At 44.9% G+C, this 15,843-nt stretch overlaps 1 protein-coding gene across 1 annotated transcript in view; it reads left to right on the top strand.

The window, feature by feature from the left end:
- Nucleotides 1-1,438, top strand: part of LOC149065037 (uncharacterized) — a 79,451-nt gene extending 78,013 nt beyond the window's left edge. The window contains exon 4 of the mRNA XM_089254273.1: nucleotides 963-1,438. Within this exon, the coding sequence (XP_089110399.1) occupies nucleotides 963-1,438 (476 nt within the window). The remainder of the gene's footprint in view (nucleotides 1-962) is intronic.
- The last annotated feature ends 14,405 nt before the right edge of the window (nucleotides 1,439-15,843 follow it).

The raw sequence follows: 15,843 nt of genomic DNA, 5'->3' as shown, positions 1-15,843 counted from the left end.
TGGCGACTTTTCTTTCCTTTTTTTGGAAACGGAAACCGTGGGTCGGTTGTTGAGAAACACTGGACTAGATTAAACCATCTTCAGCTGTACGATCAAGGATATAATCGGGGTTTCACGATGAAAAGCCCGATGAGGGGCCGATAATTTGAATAAGGAGCTGCAGTTACCACAATCCAATTTTCGGGGACAAAATCGAGACCGGGGGGAGGGGGGGGGGGGGAGTCGACTTTGTTTTAGAAACAGCTGGAAGGATTTTAAGGAGTATTTTAAGGGTCCTTAAAAAGGAAATTAAAATTAATTACTTTCTAAGGAGTTTTTAAGCTCCGTACGAACCCTGATAGTACCCAAGCATCGTCGGTAAATATCCATAAATTGATCACTACCGGCAATTATGCATAAATGTTGTTACCGGTTATTATGCATACTTGCCAAGCGTTCTGTTAAGTTTGATAAATTTTCCTAAAATTAATCAATTTTACCGGCGATTACGCATAGTACCCAAGCGTCGTTGGTAAATTTAATAAGTACTAAAAACATTATCACCTTTACAGATGATTATGCATAATACCCAAGCGTCGCTCCGTTGTTAAACTAGGTAAATCGTACTACATAGTAATTCATTCATGTATCATTAAATCGTTGTACGATCGTAAAATTTGTTATCAGTATATCGTTGTATCATATTGATATTATCGCGTATGTTATCCTTATATCATTTTTCCGACGCTTGGGTATTATGCATAATCTCCGGTAAAAGTGACAATTTTTTTTTAGCATTTATCAAATTTACCAACGACGTTTGGCTATTATGCATATTCGCCGGTAAAAGTGATAAATTTATCAAGTTTACGAAGACGCGATTAGTAAGTATGCATAATAACCGATTTGTCATTCACCGTAACATATTTGATTGAATTTTAAGTGACAAATCTAGATGCCTTTTACTATATTTTGCATTTCAGTTGGTCCAAACTCTCTTTCCTCAGACCTCATGATGGCCGCCAGCACACCGATCGAGTCTTCGAGGATAGCTCCGTACATCAACGTTTCGAGCGCCGTGGCGAGACTTCCTCAGGAGCGATACCTGGTGCCCAGCGCGGCTCATTACCTACCGTACGCGGACCCGGCCTTCATCGCGGCCGCGCAGCACTACGCCGCAGCGGCGGCCGCCGTCGCCGCGACGACCACGACGCCCCCGACGACGTCCAGCGGCGGGGCCGGGGGTCCCACGCTGTCGGCGGCAGCCGCTGCGGCGGCGGCGGCGGCGCAACCAACGGCACACCCACCACCACCGCACAGCTTCCTGTTCTACCCGACGCCGACGCATCCTTTTAGCCTGTCAGCGCTCATGGCGGCCGAGAGGTTGAACAACAAGAACTCCAGCATCGCCGATTTGAGGCTCAAGGCTCAGAAGCACGCCGCGGCCCTGGGACTGTGACGTCAGTTCTATGTGTGCGATGAGGACGCACACGTATCGAGAAAAGACGACGACGACATCGCTGGAGACAGCCATCCTGTAGTGGACGAGTCCGATGATGGGGATAACGAGAGCACCAAAAGATAATCCACTCAACCAACAGAAATAAATTGGTTCTCTTGGATTCAGCAATAAATTGAACCAATGAATGTGTCTCATCGCCAAGTTCCCACACACTTTCATCACTAACCGAATTCCTTCAACGACATCTACCGACGAAAGATGCGATGAAAATACGGGGGGAAAAAACTCTATAGGAAAACAGTAGTTGGTACTGAAATATGTTCTAGAACCGTGAGAATCGTCAACTAAATGGAAACTTGATCGAATTTCTCCAGTTTTATTCTGATTGGCACTGGAACCAATTTCTATGGGTGCCAAAACGCGACTGGTGTGTGCGGCAGCAACAACTTCGTTACCTCCTTTAACATAACGTTCCAAACAGGAACAAATCCTGGAAAAATAAATACCTGACACGTACAGGCTCAAGATACCGCGAAAACAGTCACAGGGTGTGTGACTCCAGCTGTGTTCATCTACGTGACTAACGTACAGGGTGTGCGTCAAGTCCGGAGACGGCCAAATACCCCATGAACTAAATGTTTTCTCATAACTGAATTCAAAACCACCTATAACGAGACGGATACGCCAGGAGGAATGATGGGGACAAAGCTCCTCCTGGTGGTCAATTTCATGTATAACTTTAAGGCAGATGAAAATTTTCTGAAACCTGAGATCTGGTGCCGTGGAGCTCATACATAAGCACCAAGCCTTCGACAATCTCGAGGATGGCTCAAATGGTCAAGTCGGTGTAATAATGTATTTAAAAGGAGAAAGATAATGATTATTATCCATTTATGAAGTTCAAAAACAGCTTGACGGCTTTACGATGGTCCCTTGAACTATCGAGGTTCCCAGCTATTATCCAGATAGATAGATGGCGCTGGCGAAGAGACGAATGAAACTTCCACCCTGTACGATAACCAGCTGAAAGATGGGGAGAGATTTGATTCCATATCGATTAAGTTAGTTCGGGAACAGCTATGCGGCTTTATGATGGTCTGCGGAACGATCGAGGTTCCTAAATTGACTACGTTCGGAAACAGCTGGACGGCTTTCTGATGGGCTTCGGAACGATTGGGGTTCCCAACTCCCCTCGAGGTGGATAGATGGCGCTGGAAGAGACGAATGAAAACCTCAAGCCTGTATGATAACCAGCTGAAAGATGCGATAGATTGATTTTGTATCGGTTAAAGTTAGTTTGAAAACAGCTATAAGGCTTTATGATGGTCTCTGGAGCGATTGAGGTACCTAACTCCCATTGAAAAAGATAGATGGCGCCAGAAGACTTGAAAAATACCCATCTGGTTGGTTTTATAACCAGCTGAAAGATGAGAAAGATTTGTTATCCTTCGGTTAAGTAAGTCAGGAAACAGCTACACAGCTTTATGACGGTCCAATAACGATCGAGAGATTTCTAATTCTCACCAATGAAGATAGGTGGCGCTAAAAAGAAGGGACAATCGTAGAGTCATCAAATTACTAATCAGAAACACTTGGCTACCTCATTCAATTTCGTTGTGATGAAAGTTTCAGTAATTCATCTGGTCACCAGGGGAAGCTGAAGCAGTCGCACTTCCATTTCGCTTTTGAGCGCTGACCTTATGCGTACATGTGAATGGTCGTCTCCATACTTAACGGACACCCTGTATAAACGCATAGTGACTATACAATGTGAGAAGAAAACCCGCATTTCTCCGTTCTAAGCATGACGAAACGGGGGTCGGCGCATGTTGAACGTGATTCTTTGTTTTATGTACTTGCTGGTGGTGCTAACGAACTCCTTTTAACGATTTCGATTGACCAGTGAATGTTTCGTGTTTAGTTTAAATAATTGAGCAATTGTATATATGAGTACGGAAGCTGCGTATCGATGTAAAAAATGTAGTTCGATTAAAACAAGAAATCGATGTTTATGTTATAAAACGTGTCTTGATTCATTTACATTCACCATCAACATGTTCTGATACTCGAGTTATCATACGATGTACCTCTTCGATGCAGTGGTCACGAGAAAACATGTTCATCCGCCCTGATTTTAGGCACACCCAGTACAAAAGGCGCCTTATTTAATCCCAGTGACCATAAAGAATTCGTTGCCTGAAATCAATTTTCCTGTTGTTCCGAATTCGAGTCAGCTTCACTGTTAAATAAAATTCACCTAAATTCAGAGCAGACACGCGCATGCCATTCCAAAAATACGCTCTTACATGCTTATTTGAAAGATAGATGGCAGCATATACTGATACGCGTCTTTAAGCTTAGCGTGCACATTATTTCTTGCCAAATAGAAAGCTTATAACGTGACTTCAGGATTAAAATGTATTCATATATCGGCGAATCCTCTCTTCAACTCCCTTTTTCACTCTTACCTGCTCTGATCACGCTCTCGCCATTCTGATCGCTGTTATCTCTGGATCTGTGGTCTTCCTTGCATAAAACATTCTGTGATTGCTCTTCACCCCACTTGGATCACTCAACATACTCCATTCTCTCTCTCAGATCTCTTTTAAAAATTCTATTCGCTCTTTCACCGGTCTCATCACTCTCTCGCACCACTCTGGTCCCACCCCGCTCTGACCGCTCACCACATACCACTCTGATGTCTTTAAAGAACATTTTTGTTTTCTCATACCGCTCTGAACTCTCTTGAACCACTTTGGTTACACTGATCACTCTTATACTGTTCCGATCGTTCTTTGCCCAGCTCTGATCACTCTCATCCTGCTCTGACAACATATCTATAGCAGAAGCCATCCGCGCAAAGCTCGTGACTTCACCGAAGAAACTCATCTCAACTTTAGCCATTGGATATAGCAGGCAGACGCATGCGCCATCTTTACTTTTTTTTATTGTAGTATACTCAGACTGTTAGGTGCACACACATACTTACACTTCTGGCACAACTCACCAGGCAGTAAATTGCCCATGGTGCAATAGACCTGAGCTGTGCTCGGCTCGAAGAAAGAAAAGAAGTGACGTCACGAGCTTCACGTGGAGGCCTTCTGTTATAGATTGTGTAGGCTCTGATCACTCGCATCCTGCTCCGATTGCTCTCATTCTGCTCCGATCGCTCGCATCCTGCTTTGATTGCTATGATACTGCTCCGATTGCTATGATACTGCTCCGATTGCTCTCATCCTGCTCTGATTGCTCTCATTCGGCTCCGATCGCTCTCGTCCCGCTTCGATGCCGATCACTCGCATCCTGCTCTGATTGCTCTCATACTGCTCCGATTGCTCTCATACTGCTCCGATTGCTCTCGTCACGCTCCGATTCCAATCACTCGCATCCCGCTCTGATTGCTCTCATTCTGCTCCGATCACTCGCATCCTGCTCCGATCGCTCTCGTCCCGCTTCGATTCCGATCACTCGCATCCTGCTCCGATCGCTCTCGCCCCGCTTCGATTCCGATCACTCGCATCCTGCTCCGATCGCTCTCGTCCCGCTTCGATTCCGATCACTCACATCCTGCTCCGATCGCTCTCGTCCCGCTTCGATTCCGATCACTCGCATCCTGCTCCGATCGCTCTTGTCCCGCTTCTATTCCGATCACTCGCATCCCGCTCCGATTGCTCTCGTCCCGCTTCGATTCCGATCACTCGCATCCCGCTCCGATTGCTCTCATACTGCTCCGATCGCTCTCGTCCCGCTTCGATTCCGATCACTCGCATCCCGCTCCGATTGCTCTCATACTGCTCCGATCGCTCTCGTCCCGCTCCGATGCCGATAACTCGCATCCTGCACTGATTGCTCTCATACTGCTCCGATCGGTCTCGTCCCGCTTCGATTCCGATCACTCGCATCCTGCTCCGATTGCTCTCGTTCCGCTTCGATTCTGATCACTCGCATCCTGCTCCGATTGCTCTCATACTGCTCCGATTGCTCTCGTCCCGCTCCGATTCCAATCACTCGCATCCCGCTCTGATTGCTCTCATTCTGCTCCGATCACTCGCATCCTGCTCCGATCGCTCTCGTCCCGCTTCGATTCCGATCACTCGCATCCTGCTCCGATCGCTCTCGTCCCGCTTCGATTCCGATCACTCGCATCCCGCTCCGATTGCTCTCATACTGCTCCGATCGCTCTCGTCCCGCTCCGATGCCGATCACTCGCATCCTGCTCTGATTGCTCTCATACTGCTCCGATCGGTCTCGTCCCGCTTCGATGCCGATCACTCGCGTCCTGCTCCGATCGGTCTCGTCCCGCTTCGATTCCGATCACTCGCATCCTGCTCCGATCGGTCTCGTCCCGCTTCGATTCCGATCACTCGCATCCTGCTCCGATTGCTCTCGTTCCGCTTCGATTCTGATCACTCGCATCCTGCTCCGATTGCTCTCATACTGCTCCGATTGCTCTCATACTGCTCCGATTGCTCTCATACTGCTCCGATTGCTCTCGTCCCGCTCCGATTCCAATCACTCGCATCCCGCTCTGATTGCTCTCATTCTGCTCCGATCACTCGCATCCTGCTCCGATCGCTCTCGTCCCGCTTCGATTCCGATCACTCGCATCCTGCTCCGATCGCTCTCGTCCCGCTTCGATGCCGATCACTAGCATCCTGCTCTGATTGCTCTCATACTGCTCCGATTGCTCTCATACTGCTCCGATTGCTCTCGTCCCGCTCCGATTCCAATCACTCGCATCCCGCTCTGATTGCTCTCATTCTGCTCCGATCACTCGCATCCTGCTCCGATCGCTCTCGTCCCGCTTCGATTCCGATCACTCGCATCCTGCTCCGATCGCTCTCGTCCCGCTTCGATTCCGATCACTCGCATCCTGCTCCGATCGCTCTCGTCCCGCTTCGATTCCGATCACTCGCATCCTGCTCCGATCGCTCTTGTCCCGCTTCTATTCCGATCACTCGCATCCCGCTCCGATTGCTCTCGTCCCGCTTCGATTCCGATCACTCGCATCCCGCTCCGATTGCTCTCATACTGCTCCGATCGCTCTCGTCCCGCTCCGATGCCGATAACTCGCATCCTGCACTGATTGCTCTCATACTGCTCCGATCGGTCTCGTCCCGCTTCGATTCCGATCACTCGCATCCTGCTCCGATTGCTCTCGTTCCGCTTCGATTCTGATCACTCGCATCCTGCTCCGATTGCTCTCATACTGCTCCGATTGCTCTCATACTGCTCCGATTGCTCTCGTCCCGCTCCGATTCCAATCACTCGCATCCCGCCCTGATTGCTCTCATTCTGCTCCGATCACTCGCATCCTGCTCCGATCGCTCTCGTCCCGCTTCGATTCCGATCACTCGCATCCTGCTCCGATCGCTCTCGTCCCGCTTCGATTCCGATCACTCGCATCCCGCTCCGATTGCTCTCATACTGCTCCGATCGCTCTCGTCCCGCTCCGATGCCGATCACTCGCATCCTGCTCTGATTGCTCTCATACTGCTCCGATCGCTCTCGTCCCGCTCCGATGCCGATCACTCGCATCCTGCTCTGATTGCTCTCATACTTCTCCGATCGGTCTCGTCCCGCTTCGATGCCGATCACTCGCGTCCTGCTCCGATCGGTCTCGTCCCACTTCGATTCCGATCACTCGCATCCCGCCCCGATTGCTCTCGTCCCGCTTCGATTCCGATCACTCGCATCCCGCTCCGATTGCTCTCATACTGCTCCGATCGCTCTCGTCCCGCTCCGATGCCGATAACTCGCATCCTGCACTGATTGCTCTCATACTGCTCCGATCGGTCTCGTCCCGCTTCGATTCCGATCACTCGCATCCTGCTCCGATTGCTCTCGTTCCGCTTCGATTCTGATCACTCGCATCCTGCTCCGATTGCTCTCATACTGCTCCGATTGCTCTCGTCCCGCTCCGATTCCAATCACTCGCATCCCGCTCTGATTGCTCTCATTCTGCTCCGATCACTCGCATCCTGCTCCGATCGCTCTCGTCCCGCTTCGATTCCGATCACTCGCATCCTGCTCCGATCGCTCTCGTCCCGCTTCGATTCCGATCACTCGCATCCCGCTCCGATTGCTCTCATACTGCTCCGATCGCTCTCGTCCCGCTCCGATGCCGATCACTCGCATCCTGCTCTGATTGCTCTCATACTGCTCCGATCGGTCTCGTCCCGCTTCGATGCCGATCACTCGCGTCCTGCTCCGATCGGTCTCGTCCCGCTTCGATTCCGATCACTCGCATCCTGCTCCGATCGGTCTCGTCCCGCTTCGATTCCGATCACTCGCATCCTGCTCCGATTGCTCTCGTTCCGCTTCGATTCTGATCACTCGCATCCTGCTCCGATTGCTCTCATACTGCTCCGATTGCTCTCATACTGCTCCGATTGCTCTCATACTGCTCCGATTGCTCTCATACTGCTCCGATTGCTCTCATACTGCTCCAATTGCTCTCGTCCCGCTCCGATTCCAATCACTCGCATCCCGCTCTAATTGCTCTCATTCTGCTCCGATCACTCGCATCCTGCTCCGATCGCTCTCGTCCCGCTTCGATTCCGATCACTCGCATCCCGCTCCGATTGCTCTCGTCCCGCTTCGATTCCGATCACTCGCATCCTGCTCTGATTGCTCTCATACTGCTCCGATCGGTCTCGTCCCGCTTCGATGCCGATCACTCGCATCCTGCTCCGATCGCTCTCGCCCCGCTTCGATTCCGATCACTCGCATCCCGCTCCGATTGCTCTCGTCCCGCTTCGATTCCGATCACTCGCATCCCGCTCCGATTGCTCTCATACTGCTCCGATCGGTCTCGTCCCACTTCGATGCCGATCACTCGCATCCTGCTCCGATCGGTCTCGTCCCGCTTCGATTCCGATCACTCGCATCCTGCTCCGATTGCTCTCGTTCCGCTTCGATTCTGATCACTCGCATCCTGCTCCGATTGCTCTCATACTGCTCCGATCGCTCTCGTCCCGCTTCGATTCCGATCACTCCACTCTCATCCTTCTCTGATAACTCTAATCACTCCCAAAACATTCGTATCGTTCTTTGCCTAGCTCTGATGGCACTGTCTACCGTCCCACCTGGGATGGGGCATGTGCTAAAATAAACCACTTCAAGCTTGCGGCAACAAATTTGGATTATCTCTATTTCGCGAATCGGCGATAAATCTTGTCCTAACCTAACCACACGTTAGAAAATGGAGAAATTAGGGGAGAAAAATAGAAAAAAATAAACAGAAAAGGAAAAACAGTATATATATATATATAATAGATATATAAGAAGATAAGCGATTAGGTCCAAAGTAGATTTCTCTTTTCACCCTCACCTACCTGCTCTGTTTTACTCTTACACGAAAAAAAAAGTAGAAAGATGCATTGTGTATGTGATGAGGAAAAAATCACTAACAGGGATATAGAAGAAAACGGGGAATAAAAAAAACAGCCTCGGTTCATAGGGTTACAATAAAGCTTCGCGATGGTGAAGGCATAGGAAAGATAACACAGAGAACTGGGTTGAATTTATTTCACTTTAAAGCCAGACATGACCCAGGCTCTGTCCCGTGCGGGGATATAAGCACATTATTCCGAGGAGTTGGGCCATACTGGGGAGAACTGAGTGCGTCGGGTCGCGCCAGAAGGCTCGAATGCCTAGTCTTCCGTTCCGGTGCCAAATTTATTCCATTGGCGGTTGGACGAAATATTTCGTCCATGATCGCAAAGGAAGACTACTAATGCCTCTACTTCACCACCTCGCGCCTCAGTGTGGGAAATAAGAAAATCGAGATGGGGGTCGTGTCCCTAATTAGGTTACATCAGGGGTGCGCCAACAGCTGGCCCGCAAAATGATTCTGTGCGGAGACCCCCCTCCCCCCGACCAGATAAAAATACTGTGTATTAAAATAAAATTTGCGATCATAATTCGAGCAGTTCCGACAGCAGATTTCTTGATGTTGCCTTTTATAGAACTCTCACAAATTGTTCATAACCCTTCACGATCACGGACGTAATATTGCGTTCATACGTGTTCTCTGTGTTTTCTTTCCTCCCCATTCACCATAGCGAAATTTTATGGTAACCCCATCAACTGCAGTTCCTTTTTTTCCCCTCCTTTCTTTCTATGTCCCTGTTAATGATTTTTTTACCCACATATATACAGTAAAACCCCTCTTTTACGGACACCGGCTGGACAAAAAATTTCACCCGTAAAAGAGGGGTGACCGTTAATGAGGGGTTTGAAATACATACTTTTATTACATAAGGGGAAATTATTATTTGGGCCGTAAAAGAGGGGTTTTACTGTAATATATATTTCTACTGCATGCATGTAAAAGTGAAAGAGAACACGTAGGGTGAGAGTAAAAAGAGACTTAAAAAAAAGCCCATGTTTCTTTTATATTTTTTCCCTTTCCTCTTCCTTTTCTAACGTGTGGTTATATTACGATGGGGTTACCATATTTATCGCCGATTAGTCAAATAGAGATAATCCCAATTTGTTGCCAAAAGTTTGAAGGATTTAAAAGTTTTCTATAGGCATTTTTTCCCTATATTTCGCATTTTTTACAAATTGCCTGTTGTAGCTACTGTACTTCTGTGTGTATACCTATTCCGTGTTGTAACTACCTGCTCACCGTGACGAAACTTTCTCAAAGTGGATGACGACTCACATTAAAGCATCTCAAAAAACTTCAACCGAAACAGGCTACGCAGACCCTAATACCGAGGTCTTCAACCTTTCTCCACTCGCGAGCACTGCCCTGCCTGTACCCATCATTAAAATATGAGCACCCTTACGGCAAGTGTAACGTACGAATGCGTGAAATAACGATGATTCCAATCTTTGAATGCAATGCCACAGGGTGTTTAATTGCTACGTTGATCAAGTGCTCTCGAGCACCTATTCGGACACGAGCATCGAGCATTCTGGGTACTTCGGGGAGCACCGGGTTGAGGATACCTGCAGTAACAATTCCAAAGAGCAAAAAATTTGTCAAATTTGATAAATATTTAATTGAATAATAATTAAAATAATAATAGTTAATCTCTGATAAACAGATTTTGTGCGCCTTTGCGTGTGCCTATTTTGTTACACACTGCATTTTCACTCTCAAAACTGCTACAAGGTAATTTTTGAACGTCTGTGGAGCATTTTTTACCATACCTCTCCGACGGACGGTTGATGAAATATAGAGGCCGTGCTATAGCACTTACAGGACACACTGTGTATATCCTCCATAGAGCTGAAGAAGAGAACCACCTGACGCCCCAGCCCTATTGAAGACAGCACAAAACAAAGATTCTTGTGAATTACAAATACAAATCCAACGCCACAACAAGGTGGCTGATAAAAAGATGCCCATAAAAATATGGATGTCATATATTTCAAAAATACAGCAACCCAATTAAAAATGCAATTAACACAAGTTATAAACACTATATACACGTGATAAAATATAACACAATGTCCATAAAGAATACTTATCGTTGTCTTATTTTAAGTATAGATAGAGCTTCTCGATTTACCCCAACATGTTTATCGTATTTCTTTTTAAACGTGTCAATTGGTAACAATTTACTACCTCCGGGGGTAAGCTATTCCATTTATTAACAACCCCATTAGAGAAAAATTCCCTGCGACACCATAACCTTGCATTGTCCCTTACCAATCGATACCGGTGTCCCCTTGTAAAAGCAGTCGATTGGCGGTGTACTAAAAGTTCATGGTGGATCCTATCGATCCCATTGAAAATTTTGAACACTTCGATCACATCTCCTCGACACCTGTGTTCATCCAATGTAAGCATATTCAAAAAATGAAGTCTCTCTTCATAACTCAAGCCCTGTGTGCCAATAAGGACAAGCGTAACTCTTCTCTGCACCCCTTCAACCAAGTCTATGTCCCTCTGTAGGTATGGTCTCCAAAACCTTACAGCATACTCCAGTCCAGGACGAAGTCGCTCGTCAATGAGAATTCCCAAATCGGTGACCCTAGTTGCATCCGGGATAGTGACACCATTCAACTCGTAAGAGAACCGTGGGTTGTTCGAACCAAAATGAGCGGCCATGCACTTATCAACGCTAAACGTCATGCTCCATCCATTTGCCCATGCTGCAATCCTGTTTAAGTTGGTCTGGAGCAACTCCCTATCGCTTTCATTCCCGATTACCCCCATTAGCTTCACATCATCTGCGAATTTGCTAGTAATCCCATCGATACCCTGATCGAGTATATCGATAAAAAGTGAAAAAAGTATGGGGCCAAGGACCCTTCCCTGAGGAACTCCGCTTGTGACGTCTGTCCAACCAGAGAATTCCCCGTTCACCATAACTCGTTGAGACCTATCTCTTAACCACGATTCTATCCAATTCAGCAAGTTGCCCCCTATCCGGTAAGGTAAACGACATCTACATTTTTGCTCTTACCCAAAGCCTTAGTCACGTGATCATAGAAGCAAAGGAGGTTAGTTACACATGACTTCCCCTTCCTGAACCCATGCTGATTATCCGACAATACATTATTCTCATCTATCCACTTCACAAACTGCCTTTTGATGATAATTTCCAAAATTTTCGACAGGGAGCTCGTCAAACACACTGGACGATAATTGGACACCGCTTCTCTACTACCCTTCTTAAATATCGGAACAACATTAGCAAGTTTCCAATCTCTTGAGACGATACCCTCAGCAACACTACTCCTGTATATCTGTGCGACTGGCTCAAACAATTCATTAGCACATTCCCTGAGGACCCTGGGATAGATATCATCTGGTCCTGGTGCTTTGCGTGCACATACATTTCTTAGAAGATTTAGGACCTCCACGTCTTCTACTCGAATATCGTTGAGGGTTTTATTACCCCATGCAACACCTGTATATCGAATATCATTATCTCCATTAAAAACCGACGCGAAAAAGTCATTGAAAGCACTACACATGTCTACATTGCTCTCTACCCTAGAGCCTCCTATCGAGAGGGGGCCAACTGTCCCCTTACATCCATTATTGACGTATCGAAAAAATGATTTTGGGTCAGAGCCAATGTTATCTGCCAACCTAGATTCAACTTCCTTTTTACTATCCCTTATCGCTTTCTTCAACAGTCTTCTTTTATCAGTAAACAATGATAGGTCACCTCGTCCACTTTTATACTCTCTGAATGCTCTTTTTCTTTTCAAGATAAAGGTTTCGCACGGTGAACCATGGGGGTGCGATGTACAAACACGCTTTTTTCGAACAAAGGGTACGACGTCGTGCAAAACAGTAGACAGCTTCCTACTAAATTCTTCCCATTGATTTACCACCCCTACTGATTCCAACCAGTCTTTAAAAACTTCCCCTAACCTTACTCTCAAAACATCAAAGTTAGTTCGCCGAAAACAAGGAACCAGTCTTTCGTTATCAACCTTACCCGAGGAAAAGTTAGTGAAATCTGACGATACGATGATCACTGGAAGAAAACTCTTCTCCCACCGAAACATGTTCAACTAGATCCTCAGAACTAGTAAGAACTAAATCCAAAATAGCAGTACCCCTAGTGGCTTCTGATACATGCTGATACAAAAAATTTTCGAGCACCAACTTAAGAAAATCTTTTTCATACTGATTTCCAGATGAAAGGTTCTCCCAATCAATACCTGGGTAATTGAAATCCCCCAGTATGAGAACCCTCTTTCGCTTACACATGTAGGAAATTTCATCATGCAATTTGGCGATGTAGTTTTGATCCCTATTCGGTGGATTGTAACAAACCTCAACAATAAGTTTATGACGTCTTTTGTTCTCAAGTTCAACCCATCTGGTTTCAATATCACTTCTCTGCACGTTACAATCTATAGCCTTCAAACAGGATTTCACGTATATATCAACACTCCACCTCCTTTCCTACCAGATCTACTTCTCAAAAAAGTATCGTATCCTGAGGTGTGTAAGAAAGATTCATCCCCATTCGTTTGTCCAAGATTCTGTAATGGCTATACGATCCAAGCCCTCCACAACTATCATAGTTTCTAGAAAATCTTTCTTATTACCCAAGCTCCTGGCATTTATTAACACACATTTTAATTTGCCCGGTGATTTAGTGTCAATCGAGAAGCCATCCAAGTCAGATGGGGGTAATTAACCGTCAGTACTGTTGTGATTATCTCTAACTAACTCGCATTCCCGACTACGTGGTCTGGGATTAAAAAACCTAACCTAAGACTATCGTAAACCTCCCAGACCCCCCTCTTATTTAGATGGATCCCATCCGAACGAAGCCACCCATCGGTAAATGCGGGAAGCTCCAAGAACGTGACCCCAAGTGAAGAGCAAATGTCCTTCAGGCCTATATTGAATTGGTGGATCCTACTCCTATATCCCCTACTACCCCTTGGCAGCACTGGAATCACTGCCACATCTGAACCCCCCTCCCTAGCGGATAATAGTAAATCCCGGTACTCTGACAGAGACTCACTAATATTCGCTCCGACCTGATTTGTTCCCACCCACAGAATCACCCGCAAGGGCAACTTTCGGCGATGAAAAACGTCTCGAACGTTGCCAATCTTCCCCCCAGGAAGACAACAGCGCTCGAAACCCCGAAAATCCCTACACACTCGGTTCCCAAGTTCCCTAACCATAGAATCGCCGATGATTAAACCCCTATCACTATCCCCCTCTACCTCATCCACGACCACCCATTCGCCCTCTAAACTGTCGTTGTTCGTGGAGATTGCTTCTTCATCAACAGGTGGCTCGACGACCAGAGGCTCCGTTATAACCGGGCCCTCTAGCACGCTAACTTTTTCCCGTAAAGCTTCGACCTCGAGTTCCAGCCTTTTCCTATCCAAGCACCCCTTACAGTTGAAACTATCAGCTACCATACCCCTAGACCAGGGAAACCTCCCGTCGCAAGCTCTACACAACACTAGTCGAGGTCGAGGCATACTAACACTATTGCTAAAGCTAGATAATAATAATACTTAAAAATAGGAAAATGAAAAACGTTAACAGGAAATTAAAATAATGTGAAATACATTACTATGCGAAAGATTGTACGAAAAAATTACGTAAAATAGAATATACGAAAAAATTACGTAAAATAGAATATACGAAAAAATTACGTAAAATAGAATATACGAAAAATTACGTAAAATAGAATATACGAAAAAATTACGTAAAATAGAATATACGAAAAAATTACGTAAAATAGAATATACGAAAAATTACGTAAAATAGAATATACGAAAAAATTACGTAAAATGAAATATACGAAAAATTACGTAAAATAGAATATACGAAAAAATTACGTAAAATAGAATATACGAAAAAATTACGTAAAATAGAATATACGAAAAATTACGTAAAATAGAATATACGAAAAAATTACGTAAAATGAAATATACGAAAAATTACGTAAAATAGAATATACGAAAAAATTACGTAAAATAGAATATACGAAAAAATTACGTAAAATAGAATATACGAAAAAATTACGTAAAATAGAATATACGAAAAAATTACGTAAAATAGAATATACGAAAAATTACGTAAAATAGAATATACGAAAAAATTACGTAAAATAGAATATACGAAAAAATTACGTAAAATAGAATATACGAAAAATTACGTAAAATAGAATATACGAAAAAATTACGTAAAATGAAATATACGAAAAATTACGTAAAATAGAATATACGAAAAAATTACGTAAAATAGAATATACGAAAAAATTACGTAAAATAGAATATACGAAAAATTACGTAAAATAGAATATACGAAAAAATTACGTAAAATGAAATATACGAAAAATTACGTAAAATAGAATATACGAAAAAATTACGTAAAATAGAATATACGAAAAAATTACGTAAAATAAAATATACGAAAAATTACGTAAAATAGAATATACGAAAAAATTACGCAAAATAAAATATACGAAAAATTACGTAAAATAGAATGCTGAACACTAAATCACGAAGAATAAAATAAATATGTATATAAAGAATAGAACACACTCTAAAAAAAGTATTAAGCTAGGAAGTACGATTTTTACTTATTAGAATTAGCTAACTATCTCAAATCACACTAACACTGCAACTATAGGCCCAAGTGGAAGGAAAAACAAAGTTATTGAGAGAACCTGGGAAAAAGTATACACTGTTTGCTAACCCTAACGTCCAAAACACCTACGAATTTATATCAGAGAAGCGAGAAAACACAAACCTGGCGAAAATTCAATGAAAATGAAATGCGAACGAGGAAAAATAAATTTAAGTCGATCGAAAATACACAACGAAAATTGAAAAAAAATTGAGAGCAATGTAATAACAAAAAACCACTTATCTCGCAAACCAGCGTGTGCTGGGGGAAAAAAGAGAACACCGCAGAATATGTCCCAAAAATAAACAACACGCTA

Source organism: Pholcus phalangioides, unplaced genomic scaffold (assembly GCF_987345545.1).
Source record: "Pholcus phalangioides strain wild (caught in Gottingen) unplaced genomic scaffold, Ppha-v1.0 ptg000041l_1, whole genome shotgun sequence".
In the NCBI taxonomy this organism is placed as follows: Eukaryota; Metazoa; Arthropoda; class Arachnida; order Araneae; family Pholcidae; genus Pholcus; species Pholcus phalangioides.
Note: the sequence above shows the minus strand (reverse complement) of the source record. Positions and strands in the feature narration are given on the sequence as shown.